The sequence below is a fragment of the Hippocampus bargibanti genome, linkage group LG16, assembly GCF_051943395.1.
Source record: "Hippocampus bargibanti isolate YZ-2025 linkage group LG16, ASM5194339v1, whole genome shotgun sequence".
Classification (NCBI taxonomy): domain Eukaryota; kingdom Metazoa; phylum Chordata; class Actinopteri; order Syngnathiformes; family Syngnathidae; genus Hippocampus; species Hippocampus bargibanti.
In genome coordinates this window covers 5,477,002-5,491,771 of record NC_142749.1, presented here as the reverse complement: position 1 = coordinate 5,491,771, position 14,770 = coordinate 5,477,002, and the positions used below count along the sequence as shown (strand labels likewise).

Here is a 14,770-nt window from a genome sequence, read left to right as displayed (position 1 = left end):
TTGTCGATTACCATTGATCCCTTGATTCACGGATGAAGCTTTGCTGGAGGCAAGTACCCTCAGTGGCAAATCTGGACTACTTTTATCATAAAGCAAAGCATACAATGAAAATAGGCTACTTTTAGTGACGTTTCCTGCAATTATTTATTCTGTCTTCACCGTGGCAGGTTGTGCCGGCCGCTTAGTATACGGCGTACACAATAAATTTCTTAATGCCATCATGTTGTGATGATCGAGCCATCAGCACGATACAAAGTTGCAATAAACATGGAAAAAAACTAAATTAAAAGTTAACATTTGGCTGTCATCATAGGTCAATCCGATGATAGTGTTTAGTGTTTAGCAGAAAGGAACTTACTGGGTCTGATGACCAACCGTTGTGTCGAAAAATAAGATTTGAATTATATAGTCATGAGGAATTGTTAACTCATTCATTGCCATTCACGAATTTATTCTAAATTGAAAAGCATGACGTGGAGCACCATTTCCAAATTTGTTCCGATTTTGTTTTTTCTTGCGGGGCGCTGCGGATCAAGCTCCAGTCAGACCTCTGGCAATGTTTTTCCCTCGCACAAAGGGGCAGCATTTGCCTTTTGTACAGCCTCCCCCACTTCAAGATCAGATAATCCAGACCCATATTATTTAGGAATTAACTCTTTTTTTCTGATGAAAGAAGAGAGTGTAAGGTTTCCTACGTTGCATTGAATCTTTATGTAATCCTAAAACTCAATATTCTTTGGGTCCTGCCATTTGAATGAAAATGACAAAAACCCTGCCATTAGAGTGGACATATTTTTGCACTCCGTCTGGCGGTGAATAAGTTAATTGTTGTGGTTGTGGTTATAGTGGTGTCTTATGTTGGTTATCTGTTTTCCTGACAAGAGAGGGGTTCACAATCAGACTGTCATTCTAATTTTGATCGCATGTCATGCTTCATAATAGGTTTGCGCATCCACTTTGACATTTACCAACTCACATCTTCTGATAAAAAAGGATAATAGTGGTATCCAAAAGTCACAGTTTAGATTTGACCCATTTCTGCAAGTGTGTTTTATTTGTAGTGTGTTCAAGGAATTGTAACCTTTATGTGTGACTGCAAGTGCGTTTGTAGATATCATTCTTTAAGAAGCTTTAACACAGGCCTCTGCCCTGATTAGCTTTATGAGGAGAGGTGAACACAGGGGCCCTGGTTCCTCCTCCGTCCCAACGCAGCCCTCAATTAAACAATTAGGCGCCGATGCCTCTCTAATTGGAAACGTGGTTGCCCCCATTGTACGCAGGGCTCTGTGACATCAACAGCCCTTGAGCGGCTGTTCCCCCTCCCTCTCAACACACCCTTGATTTGAACTCTTAACATCCCCTTTACTTTCTGTCTCACATGACCAAACCACCAAGCCCCACCTCCTAAACAGCCAGTATCAATTCTCTTTGTCACTCTGAACCAAATGTCTCGGACTCTGACATGAGTGCATAAGGCTGCTAAAACTGCAGAGATCTGCGGTTACTGCTGCTTCTTGTAAAATGCAGAGAACAACATCATTCCGCAAGGCTGCACAGCTGCTACAAGGTGGCTCGCCCCGTGACGCCACTCATGGCTTTAATCATCGCGTTTCCGGAAACTTGACTTCACAATGAGAAACGTACAGTTCAGGCAGACAATCAGTGCACTTGGTAAATAAAGTGCAAGTTGCACTTTTTCAGGACCAGCCTCGTGACTCAGTGGCACTGTGAAGAAGATGACAAAGCATCACGTCAGAGAGGAATGCTGGGCATGTTGTGGCCCGCCACCCAGGTCAGAATCCTGACAGCGGGCCAGTTTTATGCTTTTGCTAACTGCTGCTTTTGATGGAAGTCATTCCGACAATGATCTCATTTATTTGCTCTCAGGTCTCGGGAAGCTTTGTGCTCTGCTTTCTTCATCTCAACGGTCGGCAGTGCACATTTCATTAGCCTTCAATTCATATTGAATTAATTAATCCCGTGCTGGTTATTGAGTAAAAGGCTGCTTCAGATAGGCGGGGAAATGATACAGCCCCCCTCTCCTCCATCTGCTTGCAATGTGTTTAAAATCATGAAAGACGGGAGGAGGGTTGTGAGGAAGGAGGTGTAGTGAAAGAGATGGAGACAGGCGGCAACAGCCTAACAACGAAGGCTTGAGAAAAGACTGCAGCAGGAAAAAGTGTGTCAGATCATTTAGCAGCAGGGATGCAAGACTTTGGTCTTTTCTGAGGCGGCAGCCTGCAGACATTCACTTGTCTAGTCAGCACTGCAACAAAGGCGCAGCGCTGCCGTATTTGTGTAACTGGAATGTTCCCGTGTGCACAGGGGCGGAACCTCATCAACTATAACCCACAGTCCCATTAATGCAGGGAACGTGGCGCTAACCTCCGCCACCCCCAGACCTCCCCAAGCCTGGAGAGCGCAAAGCATTGTTGCGCCAACTGAGTTGACAAGCACTTCACCCTCTTTAACTACAGAGGGGAGTGAACAAAGAGCAGCTCTCTGCCTAACTGCCTCTGAACGACACCGTTTGATGTCCCACTGAAGAGAGTCATCTTGTCGAAAGCCGGTCAAGTTACAAAGTAGCTTTATCGTGCTCTTAAACAGGTGCCGCCTGACACAAAATAGACTTTTACGATGTGACCAGAAAATAGTTTGGATAGGGTAAAATAAAAGGTGACATTTTGTGTCTCCATAGATCACAGAGAGGAAGCTTTTTAGGAAATGACCTAAATTTCAAAATTGAATCAGTACCTCGACAAATACAGCAGTTGAGTGTCAGCTCAATATTTACAGTACATCAGTCTATCAGTAAACAATACAGTACTACACTATTTAGGTATCACAGCAAAAGTCTGCCAAAAATCGTACAACTACCTTTTGAGAAATCTGTATCCTGTTACATTATTTAATAATTTGACAACAATTCATTGTGTAGTTTTTAGTAAAGTACAAGCCTTGTGTATATCACTTTTTTAATATGCATGTGGTTTATGTCCTTTAACAAATCCAGATGAAAGCGTTTCTCCCCTAGTGGTGCTCTGCTCTTTCGTTTTAAAATGTCAACGACACGTGGATTTTAGGGGAGAGGATTTTATTTGAAGAAAGATGCTTGTATAGGCATTGAGGCTAAGGACAGGATGCAACCACCGTGTAAACACAAGTTATATGATTGAACTTTAGACCTTGGAGTCATGCTGTGTTTCACCCCCAGATGCCTCCACTGTGTCCTCAAGCAAAATGGTCCTTTCCTGGTCAATTGTATTGATTTGATAGAAATATCAGCACATATCTTGTCTTGACAAACATTGCTCCACAACATGTGCACTCAAACCTCTCCATGAGTCGTCACCTTACCGTGGTGAAAGGGTTTGTGTGTCCCAATGATCCTAAGAGCTAGGTTGTCTGGGGGTTTATGCCCCTAGCAGGGTCACCCATGGCAAATAGGTCCTGAGTGATAGACCAGACAAAGTACGACTCGGAAGACCCCATATGAAGAAAAACATAAATGAGCTTGGTTTTCCCTTGCTCGGACGTGGGTCACCGGGGCCCTTCTCTGGAGCCAGACCTGGAGATGGGGCTAGTTGGCGAGCGCATGGTGGCCGGGCCTACACCATGAGGCCCGGTCGGGCTCAGCCCGAAAAGGAAATGTGAGTCCCCCTTCTCAAGGGCTCATCACCCATGGGAGGGGCCAGAGGGGTCGGGTGCATTGTGAGCTGGGCAGCAGCCAAAGGCGGGGACCCTGGCGGTCCGACCCTCGACTGCAGAAGCTAGCTCTTGGTACGTGGAACGTCACCTCTCTTACAGGGAAGGAGCCCGAGCTGGTGCACGAGGTCGAAAAGTTCCGACTAGTCATAGTTGGGCTTGCCTCCACACACAGCCTGGTTTCCGGTATCAGCCCTCTTGAGAGGGGTTGGACTCTCTTCCAATCTGGAGTTGCCCACGGTGAGAGGCGTAGAGCAGGTGTCGGCATACTTATTGCCCCCCGGCTCGCCGCCTGTACGTTGGGATTCACCCCGGTAGACGAAAGGGTTGCTTCCCTCCGCCTTCGGGTGGGGGGACGTGTTGTGAGGGTTTGTTGGGAACGTCTGGCGGAATCCCCTGTCAGAAGAAGTTTCAACTCTCACCCCCGGCAGAATTTTACACATGTCCCGGGGGAGGTAGGGGACATTGAGTCAGAATGGACCATGTTCCGTACCTCCGTTGCTGAGACGGCAAATCGGAGTTGTGGCCGTAAGGTGGTTGGTGCCTGTCGTGGCGGTAACCCCCATAGTCGCTGGTAGTAAGTGATGTCGTAAAGCTGAAGAAGGAGTCCTATCAGGCCTATATAGCCTGTGGGACCCGTGAGACAGCTAACAGGTGTCGATTAGCCAAGCGGAATGCAGCCTCGGTGGTCGCCGAGGCAAAAATACGGGGATGGGAGGAGTTCGGTGAGGCCATGGAAGCCGACTTCCGGACCGCTTCGAGGAAATTCTGGTCCACCATCCGGCGTCTCAGGAGGGGAAAGCAGTGCACCACTAACACTGTGTACAGTGAGGATGGGGCACTGCTGACCTTGACTCGAGACGTCGTGAACCAGTGGGCAGAGTACTTCGAAGACCTCAACTCCACCAACACGCCTTCCTTGGAAGAAGCAGTGTCTGGGGTCTCCGAGGTGGGGTATCCGATCTCTGTAGCTGAAGTCACCGAGGTGGTTAAAAAGCTCCTCGGTGGCAAGGCCCCGGGGGTGGATGAGATCCGACCGGAGTTCCTAAAGGCTCTGGATGTTGTGGGACTGTCTTGGCTGACACGTCTCTGCAACATTGCGTGGTCATCGGGGAGAGTGCCTCTGGATTGGCAGACCGGGGTGGTGGTCCCCCTTTTTGAAAAGGGGGAGCGGAGGGTGTGTTCCAACTACAGAGGGATCACACTCCTCAGCCTCCCTGGAAATGTCTATTCAGGGGTTCTAGAGGGGCGGGTCCGTCGAGCCTCAGATTGAGGAGGAACAGTGCGGTTTTCGTTCCGGCCGCGGAACAGTGGACCAGCTCTACACCCTTAGCAGGTTCCTCGAGGGTGCATGGGAATTCGCCCAACCAGTCTACATGTGCTTTGTTGACTTGGAGAAAGCGTTTGACCGTGTCCCTCGTGGAGTTCTGTGGAAGGTGCTTCGGGAGTATAGGGTACAGGAGCGCCTGATACGGGCCGTTCGGTCCCTATACGACCGATGTCAGAGTCTGGTTAGCTTTGCCGGCAATAAGTTGGAATCGTTTCCAGTGAGGGTTGGGCTGCGCCAAGGCTGCCCTTTGTCACCGATTCTGTTCATAACCTTTATGGACAGAATTTCTAGCCGCAGCAGAAGCGTTGAATGATTCCGTTTTGGTGGCCTCAGTATAGCATCTCTGCTTTTTGCAGATGATGTGGTACTGTTGGGGAGTTCAAGGTAAGCTCTCCAACTCTCTCTCGAGCGTTTCGCAGCCGAATGTGAAGCGGCTGGAATGAAAATCAGCACCTCCTAATCTGAGACAATGGTTCTCAGTCGGAAAAGGGTAGAGTGGCCTCTCCGCGTAGGGGAGGAGATTTTGCCTCAAGTGGAGGACTTTAAGTATCTGGGAGTGAGAGGTCGACAGGTGGATCGGTGCGGCGTCTGCTGTGATGCTGACTTTGCACCGATCTGTCGTGATGAAGAAGGAGCTGAGCCAAAAAGCAAAGCTCTCAATCTATCGGTCTACATCCCAACCCTCATCTATGGCCAGGAGCTATGGGTTGTGTCCGAAAGAACGAGATCCCGGATGCAAGCGGCCGAAATGAGCTTTCTCCGTAAGGTGTCCGGGCTCTCCCTTAGAGATAAGGTGAGAAGCTCGGTCATCCAAGAGGTGCTCAAATTTGAGCCGCTTCTTCTCCACATAGAGTTACATACATACATAGAGTTAATTTCTTTCATTACAATACAATAGCACAATTATTATACATAAAATAAGGTATATTTTGTGTAGTTTTAAGCCTTATTTTGCAGAAATTTATGTTTTATGGGGACCTGGGAACGGATTATTCTCATTTTTAATGTTTTTTTTTATGGGAAATAAATGTTTGGCAGACGAACTTTTCGCCTCACACACACTTTCTGGGAACCAATTAAGTTAAACTCAGGTATCGCTGTACTTCCGCTATATCGCTCACACTCCTCTAGTATGCTGAATTTAAAGGGAATAAGGTGAGCCACAACGGCACAAACGCATTTATAACTGTGTCCGTCCATGAAAATGCCAAAAGGAAGAAACATTCAACCCTTGCGAAGAGTTATAGCTCCCTTTGCACTTCAATTGTTGTACAGGTCACGTTAATAAGCCTCTTTAAAGCAAGAAAGCCTAATTAGTATTTAACCCTTTCAGATACTTCTTGGCCAGGGACGTGCTGGGAATACAATTTGGTATGAAAATATGCATTGCCAAAGGCCGTCAATTGCCTAAAAGTAACTATCAATGAGGTCTGCGGGGATGGTTGGCCATTTTGCCTTGGGCAAGCCCGGGAAATACACCAGCCATTTGCGAGTTAACATACTTTCCCCAAACTGCCAATGGCCGACCATTCACACTAAGAACCACTTAATCCTCCTGTAGTACAGATTAAAAAACTACCAATTAGGGTTCCTCTGGGTTTTGTCACACGACTCTGCCTACTTATACTATAGAAATGGTAGGAGCCACACAGCAAGTGGAATTTGTTGCCAACTCCGAACTATCATGTGTTGACTTAATGTTGAATATTGCAGATTTTTGCTCGGACAGAAAATACATGACAGCATGTTTCCTCATGATGTGAGATAACATAGAGGTGCAGAAAACGATGAAAAAGAGCAATTATGACATGATAGCTATCTGCCACACCCATTAGTTCTTTGTGCAAAGACAACTGGCTGTTAAACAGTCTTATCCAAGATTGTATCATACGATAATTGTTCTTCAGATCAAGTCGAGCAAAAATAAATGATGACAGTCACTGTAAGTGATTACCGTTCATTTTCCTGCGAGGAAATTTAAACTCGAGAAAGCCGCTCAATCCCTCAACAAGGATCATACGGGATCATGAAGCTGATATCGCAGGACTTCCGAGATTGCCTAAGAAGAGCACAACGTTTCCATTGTGCTTTGTACTCATTATGGCGTCATTTACGGTGGATATTGAAGAAAGATTCTTTATCATTCAGTCATCACATCATTTCAAAGCATGTTTCTTCAGTCTTTTTTGAAGGAACATAAACATCTTTGTTTTGAGAGCTTGTCTCACCACAAGTAAATGAGTTCTATTCATACTCAGTGAACGGTGCCATGTTGGCAACTCCATGTGTTTGCTGAACATGATTTGCTCCGAGTGGTTGAGGACGTAACGTGTATGCTTTTCGTGGGTTCTGCAGAACACCCTGCCTCTCGACCACAGTGCAACAACTGAATGTGAGTGTGTTGTCTCCGTCAGCTCCGTAATACAGGTAAAAACAGGTGATAAGTTCAGTGGGCAAAGAGTAAGCCATATATAATTTATTCGGTTGGTCTTGTCAACACAATCAAGTCATAAATGTGATATTTTTTCCAAGACATACTTGGGAAACTGTAATTTTCTTGGGGTCTATGACATCATTTTTGCCCCTTTACGTTCCAGACTATTTTGACTCTGACAAACACTTTGCCAGCTGTTTTCCGACCTGGCCAATTTATTTGGGCATGCTCTCACTTTAAAAGTAACAAAACATGTCTAAATAAATAAATGACTCCACATTAGCTAAATTATGGGAACATGACAAAGATATTTATTGCAGATGTATAACATTTATGAAGCAGTAATATCCTGATTGATGTTTACTTACTGGACAAAAACTACTATTCACTATATTGTCAATCATACTTCCTGGACACCAACCTGATGCATCAATGTGAGGGTGAAATTCTCTCAGGACTATGTTGTTGAGAGTGCTTGTATGTGGCCGCTTTCCTCACGACAGGGCCACGTTATGTGTTATCCTGAGTAAATGAAGAGGAGTCAGATCAGCCCGTCATCTAAGGCCACTACCTCACTTTTGACGAGATTCCATCGAGCAAAGCACTAACCCCATCCCCAATCTCAAAGTTTTGAAACATTGATTCTACTGTCAACAAAATGAATACTGTACTGTTGAGACAAAAATGTATTTACAAAATAGAACACACTTCGAACCATGTTGACAATTTTGTTGACCAATTGCTGGTTTGACTGAAAAATTACGGATGATTTTATATTTATACAGTGCCAAGGTGCTGTGTGTTGGTGAAATAAATAATTAGAACAGATTGCACTGGCAATCTGATCTAATTTATTACCGGCTGTAATAAATGTTTGTATACATAGTCTATACAACAAAATCCCAAACCAGTTTGCACATTTGTCATGCAAATTCAACTGGACAGAGATACCTGCAATTATTTTTCATTCCAAATATGGCTTTCCTCCCAGCAAATAGTATGACTCAAACAGCTCATATTGCTACCAGAAACAATGTGCTTGCATAATTGCCGCCCTTGGTGGCCAACAAATGAGAAACACATTCAAATTTACTGCGTCAAATAATGAAGGGCTCGGCCAAAAAAAAGTGAGCAGCTGAAATGATTTCTGCTGTGAAACACAGTTTAAACATGGATGAGTTGTCTTGAGGGAAAATTACAAGATCCAACTTGTCAACAAAGCAACGGATCATTAAATAATTACCATGATTTAGATCATCTTTCCAATTTGTAAATATATAGTAGAAGCATTAAATAGTCAGGGAAAATTACTCTGAAGTGTGTTACATTGACTTTTAATTTGCGTACGGCGTCTCTTATTCCATAGATGTTTCGATAAGTGTTTTTGTGCTCTTCACCTCCTATGCTTTGTCTCATACATGGAAAAAAAACGCTGCAGTGTATCTCGCTTGCTCTTTGGATTTATATCATTGTCAAATCAGATCAAATTTATTGAGTATTAAATGCATCTAAGTGATTTAAATGAATAAAAACAATACAAAGAACTAATCGATGCATCTCGAGTGGCCAATTTCAATTGCAGATGCAACATCAAATGCGCTAGGTGGTGCACTATGTAAAGTGAGCAACTTTATAGGATTTGATATTCAGTAACGAGATCTGTTGCTCGGTAGCGCCACTTGCGCCGGCCCAGTGGCAACACACACCAGCCCCGTGTTGTTACAGCCCTCATGACCGCGACAGTGTAAAACTCACAAAATGCGAAATAAATGCTCTTATTTTGACTTTCAAGATAAAACTTTGACGAGGCAGGACACCTCGGGATTGCCTGATATGCCAAAAATGATATGTCGAAATGATATCAGATCATAGTAACAGTTAATGTTATATTGAAGTATTATTTTGATGAAAATAGTTTTCAAACGAAAACCGACTATGTGGTGATTCATCTTTCACCTGCATTTATTTTTTCCGGAAGTTAATAGAACGTATCGTTTCAAAATGGCGAAATCCAGTATGCTTGACAAATCTTTGACCGCAAACGAGCCAATCGGCTGTGGAAGGCAGAAATGTCCCTCTGGCCGCCATTAAAGAAAGGAATCCATGAATTCAAATGGAAACCAACAGGAACCGAGACAGAAATCATGATCGGAATAATTGTTCGAATCGAGGCTGGTGCCATTTTTAACGGCTTTTACGGGGATGTATTTAGCTTTTAAAATGAATTTCGGAGTGGAAGAGTACGACGGAATATTTTTTATTTTTTAACCTGAGACCGTTTTTAGGGCTAAGGGGGAGGGGGAGAGTTGCATCTGGGCTCTCCTTTTCTTTTTGTTTTATGAACAATTTTGTCTACTGGAAATTGATTGAACTTGGGATGCTTTTGAGATGTCGCCCTGAAGATCGGCATAACCTATTTTGTCCGCTTTTAAACCTCGTCGGGTGAACTGCTATTGGAAGGTTGTTAAATAAACTATCTTCCAGCCAAATGTTGCAGAAATTATTACTCACTGATTAAGCTTGAACATCTCAGAAAGACAAATCTGAACATTGCCCTTTTATTTCCTGGGAAGTGAAATGATGGCGAGTTGGACCTCTGAGTGAAGAAGGATGAGTTCTTGTTTTGTGCCAAACGGGGCCAGCTTGGAGGATTGCCATTCCAATCTATTCTGTCTGGTAAGAGATTTAAAACTAAAGGAAAGCAGCCATTTTTAACTAGCTAAACAGCGGCTATGCTAACGATAGCCTCGGGGGCATCACTTTCATAGCATCTTAGCAAGGCTTACGGCCCGTCGACTTGACATTATTTTGGGACAAGATTCCCACTCAGCGAATGTTACAAGATAATGTTTCCATTGAACAAACACCTCAGCTCGTCTCGGGTGTCACACTACCATGCTCGTTACTACACTTCCTCTACCGGATGTACTGAACTGTTGTGGTCACGCCACTGGCACGTTTTGTATTTTATTTACGTTTTTCATTCAAGTAAACATGGCAACAAATTAACACGGAAATGAAACATGTAGGAAACAGAAAGTGCCAAACTATGTGTAAAGTTTCTGTTTCCCCGAATGCCTTTTTGACCCTCAATGTAGTTGTTTTGAACTATTCCCATTCGCTTTAAGCGCACGAACTGCTTACTTTAGGAAAACAAGAAAAAACACTTTTTGGCTAGCAGTGACACGCCGTGTATTGGTTTGACTTAAAATCATGACATTTGATTGTTTTCCGTGTCACTACTGCAAATTCTAAAAAAAAAGTTGTCTGTCATCATGTTCGCAAGTGGCTTAATCTCCTCCAGATTCTCGAGTATTCACACCAACTAGGACACAGAGGGCCCGGGCTGATTATTATATAATCTCTGGCATGCATTTCTAGACAGTACAAACATCCAGGTTGCTGCAGTTCCCAGCTTTTCTGTTGCATACTAAAAAGCTACTGGGAGTTGTCTTTGGCATCCAATGTGTTTATCTGTCTCTCAATATCTTCCCCTCATCACTCGTTCTAAATTGTGGCAATGTGTTTGTCAGTTGACATTCGTCCAAGTAGTTGAGGGCCTTGCTTTCTTGGCTGTATCATGCACAGTCGACAGAAAATGGAAAGGTCTTCCTCCGTGGCTGGATATTACTAATAATCTGTATCTGTTGAGGTTTTGCAGCTGACTGACTTGTCTCCAGCTTGAACTGATTGGCTTGTAAATTAGCTACCTTTTTATGTGCGCTTCCTAAATGTTCTTATTGGAAGCCGCTGTTTTTGAATTCTTTCTCCAGAGCTATAAAAACAGCAGCCAAATGACCACTGACCAGAAAATGATAAAATGTACAGTTACCATAATATTCCAAACATTGTAGTGTTCTAATAGTACACTCTTTTACCACCAATTGACTCAGCTCCAGTTGTCCACCCCCAGAAGGTAACATTTCATTTCAAGAAAATCCCCACTCTCAGTTCTACTCTGTTGCGCATGTGGTGTGCACTGAACACGTAATTACAATGTTTATGACAGCACTTGAAGGCTGCATTGGATACAGCGGACAGGCGAGGTCCAAGCTGGTAGAAGCCTGTCTGGCTGGTATTTTCCTGCGCACTGAGACCAAGCATAACACCACTACTGTTATGACTCGCACATAGAACACACTCTGCTTTGTGGTTTCATGAAGAAAGAATGCATGCATATTGCCCCCCCCCCCACTTATTAACAAGTATTTTTAATTCTGCAGGATAACAGCGTAGTCCTTAGAATGACGTCAGCATCTCAGCTCACGCGTCACCTTGTCAAATCAGTTAGATGGTGTCTTAAGAAAATATTTTTTTCAGCGCTTATTGAATTTTGGAGTAAGATCCATCTTATCTATTACGTCAGAACTTCTTATTAGTTTCTTCCTGTTAAAATCATAAACACCTGAAGGACCCGGCAATGTTTTGATCAACATCAACTGTCAAACAATTGTAAAAATAAGTTAAGCAGAAGGAAAACCACAAATCACTGACGTCTAACATTAATTTGGACTAGGGCAGAACAATTAATTAAAATGTCATTGTGACAAGTTCTCAGTCATTGTAAAAATGCCTTGAAATCACCATGTGGCTTGTGCGGCAAGCTTGTAATGTGTCTGCAATTCTAAGCTTAATTTAGGCTGTTTAGTGATGCACAAGTGGAAATTTGTCCCATTCTGTATCCTCGCAAAGGTTGCAGATTTGCTGGTGCTTAACCCAGGAGTCATTGGCCAATGGGTGGTGGGGGGCACCCTGAACTGGTTGCCAGCCAATTGCAAGATACATTGAAATGCTTTTTAGCTCATTTGCTGCCATTAATGAATTTATTCGGGAATTGAAAAGTGTGACGTGGGGGTGTAGTGGGTGCTGATAAAACGCTGGTCAGACCTATGGCAATGTTTTTTCCCTTCCACTAGGGGGCAGCATTTGCCTTTTTTCATGTTGCCGCATGTTAAAGCTTCAGCTGTTGTTAAAGCGCTATATAAACAAATATCTATGTATTGTATTGTATTCGTCTGTGTAAGCTCTCAGTCGTACAGGAGTGGTCCATCGATGAGAAGGTTTCTTCAGCCGTCATCTGTACAAAAGTGTCATCTGTACACTTTTGTACAGATGACGGCTGAAGAAACCTTCTCATCGATTGTATTGTATTGTATTGGACAGATGCCCCCATTTCAAGCTTTCTGCCATTTTTGGGTGCGACATTTCCCACCCCTGATGCCTCAAAATGACACTGAATAAATTCTTTAATAGATTGCAAACATGTATGCTTTCTTCTTCAGAACTATTTGAATCATATTCATAACTGGATGAGTAACAAGAAAGCATATTCTACGAATCTGAAGCCATTGTTTTGATTCTCGAGCAAGGCAAGACGTCTTGGTGACACCACGAACATGGGGGCCGGACCTTCTGAAACTGGCCACTTCCTGTTTCAAATTGAAGTACTTTTTAGACACTTTGAGTCATTTTTATTGGTGTTTTGCATTTGACTAAAAATATCATACTGTGTGTTTTGGGTATTTTAGATGCTATAAAACGTTTTTCTGATGTCAGTTAGGAAACAAAAAAGTGACGTTGGTTGTCTTTTAACTCTAACCTGATAGTGGGGTCATTATGCACATACAATTATTATGACCAGCTGAAAAAGACAGAAGCCAAAAAGTCAACAACCAGGAACTCTTTGACTTCTTATTCCATGAACCCATCCAGCGATTTTACATTGCAACAATATAATCTAATCGCAAGAGTTGCACTGACGCAACGGGTCGTATTTGAGCAAGGTTAAGGCACACTTCTTTGTGGCATTGCGTGCGTGCGCGCACTTCTTTGGTGGTTCAAGCGGCTTCTTTGGGTGGGCACTCAGACTAGACTCAAAACATGCTTTTGTTTCCAAATTTCCTCTTGTCTGCTTGTAAATGTGTGGATCAAACGGCATACTGCAGCTACAGCACACAGAATGCCGGGATCGGGTTTTTCTGCCAGGCATGTGCAAAAATGTGTCCACTCCAGTGCCAGGGTTTTTGTCATTTTCCAGGATTCCAGGAACCACAGACTGAGTTTTATAACTACATAAACATTCATTACAGCATTAGAAACCTTAGACTCTCTTCTTTCATCAGAAAAAAAGTTAATTCCTAAATTATATGGGTCTGGAGTTATATGAGTTTAAAATGAAGGCGGCTGTCCAAAATACGATGCAATACATACATATTGGTTTATATAGCGCTTGAACAACAGCTGAAGCTGGAACAAAGCGCTAACATGGAAACAAGGGAAATGCTGCCCCCTTGTGGAAGGAAAAAAAACATTCCCAGAGGCCCTGGCCAGCGCTTTATCGGCACCCAAACAAGAAAAAACAAAACCTGGATAAATTCGGGAATGGCGTTCTACGTCATATTTTCAAGTCCCGACTGAATTTGCGAATGGCAGTGAATGAGTTCATAAAGAAAATTGTATTAAAAAAATAACCAGAAACATCATTTGCAAAATACTAACACTTGTTTCGTGTTTGCATCGAGAGAGGGGAGGGGGGCAGATAATCTGTGACATCGTTTGGTCAGCGTCACCTGTTGCCCATGCCATCTTGAAAGGCAAGAAGGCAGCTGTTTGAACACACAGCACTGGCCCCCTCACTTCTCTAGATACAGGTATGGAGCAAAGTGGCCAGGGGGAAGGTGAGCAGCTGGCAAAATGGGGTCATAACCCTCAAGTTTACGTCACTCCTGGAAAACATTTTGCATGTATTCTGTGGTTTTGGCTTGAAATGATCAACAAATGCAGCAGACATCCATTCGTTCGAAAGAGAGTCAAAGGCTGTGCGGTGTTCTGACATACTCTGGTACCCCACAACCTTATTGTTAGCCAAACTCATGTTTTTGTCATTTTGCTCATTTGACCTAATTTGAATGCATTTTTTTTTCTATGTTAGCGATATTATAAAATGAATGAAATTAATCTTTTAGAATCAGGTTTCCTATCAGTTGTACTGTCCTGTCGTCGATTGCTTGAGTAATCGCAACACTCCTTACTCACACCTGCTTTTTTTTTTTGTCTAACGTGTTACCCAGTGATAAGCACGCCTCTACAAATAACACTTCGGTTTGCCAAGGTAGATGTATATTAACACTGTTCTAAATTAAATATAACTCATATTTCCATCTAAATTAAGACAGCGTCGATGGCCCTCAGTGCTTGCGTGCATTCCCCCCGCCTCCAAATGGACTTGTTTCGCTGAAATTGATTGTGGAAGTGCAGGATATTTTTGGTCTTATTTTTCAAAATCAGGCTGAGCAGGTTTT

The 14,770-nt window shown here is 43.4% G+C and overlaps 1 protein-coding gene across 1 annotated transcript in view; it reads left to right on the top strand.

Annotated features, from left to right (window-relative positions):
* Positions 1-9,557: 9,557 nt before the first annotated feature.
* med13a (mediator complex subunit 13a) overlaps positions 9,558-14,770 on the top strand; it is a 93,405-nt gene continuing 88,192 nt past the window's right edge. Inside the window, exon 1 of the mRNA XM_089017052.1 lies at positions 9,558-10,145. Coding sequence (XP_088873178.1) covers positions 10,080-10,145 — 66 coding nt within the window. The 5' untranslated portion in view covers positions 9,558-10,079. The remainder of the gene's footprint in view (positions 10,146-14,770) is intronic.